Source organism: Grammomys surdaster, unplaced genomic scaffold (assembly GCF_004785775.1).
Source record: "Grammomys surdaster isolate TR1022 unplaced genomic scaffold, NIH_TR_1.0 141, whole genome shotgun sequence".
In the NCBI taxonomy this organism is placed as follows: Eukaryota; Metazoa; Chordata; class Mammalia; order Rodentia; family Muridae; genus Grammomys; species Grammomys surdaster.
This window is the reverse complement of record NW_021604599.1, coordinates 3,672,255-3,680,434: the sequence shown is the minus strand read 5'-3', so window position 1 is coordinate 3,680,434 and position 8,180 is coordinate 3,672,255. Positions and strand designations below refer to the sequence as shown.

Here is an 8,180-nt window from a genome sequence, read left to right as displayed (position 1 = left end):
GCCCCATCTATGTAGCCCAGGGTGGTGGTGAACATGATAATTCTCATGCCTCAGTCTTTCCCAGGATTACAGACTTGTATCACCACACCTAGTTCTTTTCAGAGCTATTTCCACATCAGCACGCTGAGATCTACTCTTCCATTGCTTCTACTTACTTAGTTTTAGCTTTCCTTTACTACCCCCAAAACATCTTTGCAGACACGTCTTTGGATACCGCTGTAAAAATACAGTTGTATATTTTCCTGGTCATGAAAGAGCAGAACTGAAGCATATAAGCTTCCTATGTCATCCCTCTTCCTTAAATGTTACACAGCATTTTTACCAACATTTTTCTCATGTATTGCTCAACCATTAGGATTAACTAACCTTTAGAGTTTGCCAGGCAGGGCTAAGGCAGATGACTCAGTAGGTAAGAATGTTAGCCGAGCAAGCATGAGGACCTTAGTTCAAATCCCCAACAAGCCTGCACCTCTAACCCTAGCTCTGTAAGTGGACTAAGAAGGCTTGGGGTCAGTTTTCCAAGCTCAGTGAGAAACCTTGTGTCAAAGGATTGTTGTGAAAAATGACAGAGCAGGAAAACTGATGTGGTCCTCTGCCCTACTCCTGTGGAATCCCTCCCCACCCCCACGGTCTGCCAATCAAAGGTTGAAAGATTGATATTCTGTTGTCTTATCTGATTGTGAATAGACAACAAGCCTGATTGTTAAACATGCAGGCTGAGAAGTTAGACTTTCCTAGTTCCTAGATATCCCTGTTTCTCACTCTTTGGTCCTAGCAACTGAAACTAGGGCCTTGCCTACGTTAGGTGAGCACTTTACCACCAGGGTACATTCCCAATCTTTGGATTTTTCTCTTAAAATGTGTTCTCGGGCTCTGGTGGGTCATTTCGTCTCAAAAAGAAAAGGGCCAACGAGCACACGGACCTTCAGGATTCTAAAAGATAACGAGGGACAGAAAGCTCTCTGATATGTCTTCTACTTGTTTCAATTCTTCACAAACGTGCTTGCCCCAGTATTTTATTTTTAGTGTCCTCCTCTGCTGTGCTAGGATTTGGAGAACAGTCTTGTAGCGGGTAATTTGAAGTTAAAGGAAAGTTGGCTCTGCTTCCTAAAAGGGTCCCCTTCGACTCCGACTTAGACTGGTGTACACGAAGGAGCTGCAGTTTTGAAACAGAAGAGGGACAAGTCAGAACACCCTGTGACCGCCCGGATCCGAACCCGCAGAGGCCCTAGTTAGCTTCCCTGGACTTAAGCTCCAGACTTTGCCTCTTGGTCCAGACGTGGCCACGCCCTGTCACACCCACCGGAAATGACGCCTCGGCCGGCTACTTCTTCTTCCGCAGTCCGCCGGCGGCACAGTCCAGGCCTGCTCCGGGAGTGTATCGACTTCGCCAGCGGCAGAGGGATTCTGGGTAACGACCGTGGCCGGCGGGGCGGCTGGCTCCGCCCAGCAGGTTCCACTCACGCCAGGGCCGTTGGCGGTGGCGGTTGTCGGGCCCGGGCCAGTGGGACATGGAGCAGCCGTGGCCGCCACCGGGCCCTTGGAGCTTCCCGCGGACTGGCGGGGACACCGAGGAGGAGAGTGATTTAGACGTGTCCCCCTCTTCTTCCCACTACTCTCCGGTACCGGACAGCGGCGCCCAGGTGAGAGCGGCCTGCGTGCTGCTGGGGGCGGGGGATGGGAAATGTCTGCGGGCATCGCGGGGACCCTGATGCCAAGCCACAGCTCCGGCAGCATCTTCCGCGAGAAAGGAGGTGGCCACGCGCGCATTCCCGACCTCCACGGCCACGCACACTTGTTTCTTCCCCTGGGCTGATTGCCCCTCACCTTTGCAAGAGATTCCTCCTCTTCCTCTCTCGTGTCAGCGTGGAGCTTTGGGGGCAGCCCAAGCTGTATAACATTGACCCTTTGTCCTCTTGTGCGTGCTTTCATCCGAGCCTTTATTACAAGCGCCAGCTACTTTGTGCACAGTTGATAGGAACAGAGAGTGATTGTACTTCTATAATAGTACACCGAGTCCTGACATAAACATCTCACGTGCTCTTTCCCACGCTGACATCTCAGCAAATTCTGTAAGCCTCGTCTTTGACGCTGGCAGCACACCTCCGTTTCTCTCTATCATTGGTCCCTTACTGTGTTCATAGTTTCATTCCGCGTCAGTCTTCAGTGAAAACATACAGCTACAGAATTAGCTTTTGTTTCAGACTTCTACTCGAAGTTTCTGATACTACATGTGTTTTTCAACCCAGCTTTCCTGCCTCAGAAAGCTGTCAACCACTTAAGGTTTATGGGGATGCTATGCTATGTACATCACCTTCTCCTGACTGCTCACCTGGGTGTGTTTTGAACTAGATTTCAAAAGCACAGACTAAACACTAATCTTTTCAATGACATTGATTGTAGGTGTCTGATTTCTAGGCGTTTTTGCAAAACTGTGGTCCAATTGTTATAACAGCTTTTCTTAAGGATGACCGGTTTAAATTGCCTGCCAGCTGTGTTGATTGGGCTCACACACAGTATGCTGTTTCATAACCACAGACTATGGTCATCCAACTAGTCATAGGGAAAGTAAGGCAAAATGAGAGTTGATGGGTCAGTAGCCACCTACTAATTACAGATCACTGGTGTCATCTGTGTATACGTAGGTATTACAGGGGGAGAAAACAAGAAGTGCTGGTGTCAGTTTGGGCAGGCAAGGGAAAGCCGTCTCAATTTCAGTGCACTGTGGTTGACTCAAAGAAGAAGTAATCCAAGAAACCCAATATCTTAAAGCAATTTATTTTCCCTGTGCATTTGTTTAGGTGATGGGGTGGGAGATCTCCCAGGATCATCTAGTTAGATAGTGGCAGAGTCCCCACTAGAACTCATGACTCCCAGTCCGGCGTTCTTTCTGGCTGACTTTTGCACTGCCTATCCAGAGAAATACTATAAAATTTTATTTGGATGAGCAGGCCTTTAAATGGTGGTAAAATTTGCAAAGTCATTACTTCTAAGAACATATAGTTATTACAAGCCTGTTTATGTGTCTTGCAAGCTTTAAGACTTAAATTTGAGGGTTGGAATATTTAAAAAGAATAAAATGTTTAATCAGTCAACAGGCTTTTAAAATCCATCTTAAACTACTGGCTTAATTTTTACTAAATGTGAGAGAGAGAGAGAGAGAGAGAGAGAGAGAGAGAGAGAGAGAGAGAGAAAGAGAGAATCTCAGTGTAACAAGTGATGTGTGAGAAGGCAAGCCAGAAGTTGAGAACTTTAAGATAAACAAACAAACCTTGTATCTTTTTAAAATTAAAAGTTCATATAATATATTTGCATCTTGTTTTCCACTCTCTCAGCTCCTCCAGCTCCTCCCCTCCTCTCTATCCACCCCACTTTACATTCTCCCTCTCTTTTAAAACAAACTATCCAAATGAAATCAAAATAAACAAGCAAAAGACCAAATGAATAACATTTTAAAAATGATTTAAAATGCTAAAATGGAACAGAAAGTTCACAAACACACACAAAAACCAAAAACTCAAGAGTTCATTCTGTGTCGGCCAACTACTGTCAGCATAGGACAGCTGGCCCTGGAGATGGGTACTTAGTGATTTTCCCTTTCTAGCAGGTACCAATTGCAAACTAATTCTTGGTTAGAAGTAGGGCCTGTGTCCACTTGGCCCATTTAATGCTGGGATCCTGTCTGGCTGCTATTTGAGAATTTTTGATATAAAGTTGTTCCAGTAGACTTTAACAATAACAGTTTCTTTGCAGAGTTTTGCTCACTAAAATCATGTCCTGTTAAACTTTTATATGATCACAGATTAAAATAAAACTTGATAAGGGCTCGCTCAGAATGCAGCTCAGCAGAGAGTGCGTGCCTCACGTGGGTTCACTTCCCTGTGTTGCTTCTTTTTCTTAAAGACCCAATAGTATACTTAGTCATCTCAATGCATGTCTGATAGTATGACCAAATGGTATATGGTAGTCTATGGACAATAATTTAAATATAAACAATTCTGGTAATTGGTTTGATTTGAGAAATATTTGGTTTTATATAATTAGAAAGGACAAGATCTTGCACCCTGCTTTTAATAATTGCCTTTATTGGTATAACTTTGTTTTTTACAAATTAAGTTTTACAGCTTTATTTTTCTCCTTTTTCTGGCTTCCCCCCCCAACCCCCCACCCCCCAGAGATAAAAGTTTCTCTGTGTAGCCTAGCTGTCCTGAAACTTACTCTGTAGACCAGGCTGACCTCTAATTCACAGAGATCTGCCTGCCTCTGCATCCCAAGTGCTGGGATTAAAGGTGTGTAACACTATTGATAATTATTCTTTTAAAACATCATTTTATTATTTTATGTGTATGAGTCTTGCTTGCATGCATGTGTGTGCATCCCATGCATTCCTGATGCCTGCTAAGGTACAAAGACAGTATTGGATGTCCTGAAGTTACAGACCATTGTGAGTCACCATATGGGTGCTAGAAACAGAGCCCAGGTCCTCTACAAGAGTAACAAGCAACCTCAACCATTGTGCCAACTCTCCAACCTCATAATTTTTCTAGGGTATCAAGAAGTAAAAATAAATTTTTTACTTATTATTTAGAGATATGGCAATATCTGGGCTTGAAACCCAAATAACCCCTAAATAAGGAAACAGGATGGCAAGTATCCACAGATAGCCAGTAGAAATCTTGAATGTGCCAGAAAACTCATGTTTACTACCATTTCAGAACAGTTTGTTCAAGAAGTAAAGATTAATTTATTCATCTAACAGTTATTGAATTCTAACTCCTTATAAAGCCTGGAATCAGGGAGAAAATAAGTATAAATGTTAAAAATATACCATTATAGCAATGTGTATATCTTGGGTTTGGAGAGAATGGATAAGAAAAGGCTTAGGAGGACAGAGCGTTATCAATGAAAGGGAGAATAGGGTCCTGAAGGTGGGAAGAATAAGCTAGTAAGTAAAACTTACTGGAACTAAGGAGCTTGTACTTTATAGTAATAGACTCTAGGAGAACGCATGACTGCACCCCCGCCCCCCGCTTTGAAGGGTCACTCAAGTAGAGAATGGGTAATGAAAACCAAAAGTAGGATTACATTTTACAGTTGAGATGTAAATTTATAAAGGCTTGAGTAGTGGTACAGTTCTGGGAACAGATTAAGAACAGTGATTCTTAGTAAGTAGTATAAAGTTGTATATTTAACCAAGAAATCCTAAAAAAGGAAAAAAAAAAACAACCAATGCCTTCGAGTTTTGTTGTTGAGACAAGGTATATAAGGAATTAAACACCCACTGCATTTACATGGGTAGTTATGAAAGTATTAAAAGTAATTTCTCCTGAGTAGAGCAGAGCCATCAGTTGGCACTTCTCAATTCAACTGTCCCTGTTTTGATTAGGATTAAGGTAAGGTGTGCCTGTGTGATATAATCATTTACATAACATTTTTGTTAAGAACTCTCACATCATCACAGATTGTGATGACACAAAGAAACTAGGAGCCAATAACTGGTTGCTTTGAAGTGAAGGATGTTCACTGCAGGAAGATCTTGTAGGCTAAAGCGCTGAAGGGATGATTTTCAGGGAGGGGAGCCTTGACTGATGAACTGGACATAAGCTTTGCTTTCCTCCTTCTGGTGAAGGATTCTGGAGCCGGCACATCTGATGTTTGTTGTGGGCCAGCTCTGCAAGTCACTGAAAGTTGCCAGCCTTTGTGGTATTAGTTGTCAGGGGAGGGGCATAGATGAACAAAGAAGCTTAGAGTCGAATTGATGGTTGTAAACTGCAGTTGTAGACAAAGAATACAGATATGCTGTGTACCAAAAACGTCATACAGAGACCCTGTGAGTTGGAAAAGAACAAGCTGTGTCATTGCTGCTGCCTTCATTGCTTACTAATACAGTTGTTGTTCTGTTCTATTTAGATGTATAGCCATGGGATTGAGCTGGCTTGCCAAAAGCAGAAAGAATTTGTAAAGAGCTCTGTGGCGTGCAAATGGAATCTTGCTGAAGCCCAGCAGAAACTTGGCAGCTTAGCACTGCATAACTCTGAGTCCTTGGATCAGGAACATGCCAAAGCACAGACTGCGGTGTCAGAACTGAGGCAACGGGAAGAAGAATGGAGACAGAAAGAGGAGGCTCTGGTCCAAAGAGAGAGGATGTGTCTCTGGAACATGGATGCCATTAGTAAGGATGTTTTTAATAAGGTATGATCTTTGTTGGACCATAAAGAAAGATGAAAGGGGGCTGGGTATTTGGCTCAGAGGTAGAGCATGCAAGAGGCCCTGGGCTCCATTCCCAGCACTGCAGATAAAAACGAAGAAGGAAAACCAGAAGCATCTGAAAGTAACTGTTGCAAAGCACCAGAAACCTGTTAAACAGGCAACATCTCTAAGCCTTGCTTCCTTCAGCATGTAGGGTAGCTGGGAAGAGGGAGGCAGGTAGGATGACCCCAGCTCAAAAGGTGATGTGTAGCACAGACCTGTGTGCTAAACCTGAGGTGTGAGTACTTTCTGATGCTGCCAAGTGATTTTGTAACACATGTAGTTACTGAATTTGTAAATAAAGTCGTTCAATTTACCAGCATGGATTTAGTAAACTCAGGTGATAATTTTTTTTCAACTTAATATTATCATACTAGATTACATAAAGCCATTTTCGTGCGGGTATACAGTGCACTTTGAGATGCCTGGCTCCTATGCCCTTTTATGCTCCCTTTTCTCACCCACTCCCATCCTGTTAGTTGCCTTTGTGCCCCTAGTCTCACATGTTTCCATATTGTCTGTGCTTTAGTGACTCTGTGCATCTATAGAAATATGATTATATCCAGATGCAAATCATTTTTCTGCAAATCACATAGCATCATTCTTTTTTGTGGCTACAGCATATTCGTGTGTGTGTGTGTGTGTGCGTGTGTGCGCGTGCGCGTGCAGTGGTATATATTTAATTTCACTTTATCATTCAGTTGTTGGGCATCCATGTTAGTCCCAGAGCTAATAAAATGATGATGCAGCAAATTTTGACATCTATCTTTGATATGTTAAGTGGCATCTTTCAGGTAAATACCCAAGAATAGTGTACATAGCTGGGACATACGGTGGTTCTATTTTTAGTTTCTTGAGAAACCCACATACTAACATTCATAGTAGATGGGCTCTCTTACATTCCTGTTAGTGTATAGGTGTGCCCTTTTGTCTGCAACCTTGAGCATTTATTATTTGTTTTCGTAGTGACTATTATTCTGATTGTGGTAAAATGGAATCTCAATGCAGTTTTGATTTGTATTTCTTGGATGGCTATATCAGACATTTTTCCATATATTTGTTGACCGTTTGTATTTAATTTTTGATGATTGTCTGCTCACTCCATTAGCTCATTTATTGAATGGATTGTTTGATTTCTCATCATTTAGTATTTTGCTTCTTTGTGTGCTATAGTAAAAGAGATTAGGGTAAGTGAGATGGTTCAGCAGGTAATTATGCTTGCCGCCAAGCCTAACGACCTAAGTGTGATCCTGAGGACCCACATGGTGAAGGGAGAGGCGCTTGCAGATTGTCTTTTGACCACCACACATACTCTATGATATGTTCACACATACATGTTCACAGAGAGAAGCGGGGGCGCAAGCATACACATACACATCTGTACTCATGCAAACTAAACAAACAGGTAAATAGAATAAAACAGTTTAATCTTAAAATAGGGATTAGACCTCTGAGGTACAGCTCAAAATGAGATTTTTACCTCATTTTGTAGGCCATCTCTTTGTATTTGCTATGTAGAGACTGTCTGTAAAGTCTCTTTGGTTAATTGCTGGTGTTATTTCTTAGTGACTGGAGCCCTCCTCTCCAGCGTCTTTTCCTATCCTGTTATCTTGAAGTGTTTTCTGTACTTTCTCCTTTAGTAATACCAGAGTTTCAGGTCTCCCGTTAGGTCTTTGATGCATTCAGTTGAGATAAAGATCTAGATTCTTCTGTGTGTGGCTATCCAGTTGGCCACTACCACTTGAAGAAGCTGCCTTTTCTCTGATAAATAATTTATTTTTGACATTTTTGTCAGCTGTGGCTCTCTCATACACAATTGAAGTCAAGAACAGTGATACCTCTTGTATTCTCTTTTAGCTGAACTTGTTTAGGCTATCTGTGGTCTTTTGTGCTTCCATTTGAATTTTTTTCTTCCTGCTTTCTGTGAAGAA

At 42.4% G+C, this 8,180-nt stretch overlaps 1 protein-coding gene across 5 annotated transcripts in view; it reads left to right on the top strand.

Moving 5' to 3' along the window:
• The first annotated feature begins 1,325 nt into the window (after positions 1–1,325).
• Cdc37l1 (cell division cycle 37 like 1) overlaps positions 1,326–8,180 on the top strand; it is a 50,421-nt gene continuing 43,566 nt past the window's right edge. For all 5 annotated transcript variants that reach the window (XM_028764005.1, XM_028764006.1, XM_028764007.1 and 2 more), the window contains exons 1-2: positions 1,326–1,643; positions 5,911–6,192. In XM_028764005.1, coding sequence (XP_028619838.1) covers positions 1,512–1,643; positions 5,911–6,192 — 414 coding nt within the window. In that variant the 5' untranslated portion in view covers positions 1,326–1,511. The remainder of the gene's footprint in view (positions 1,644–5,910; positions 6,193–8,180) is intronic.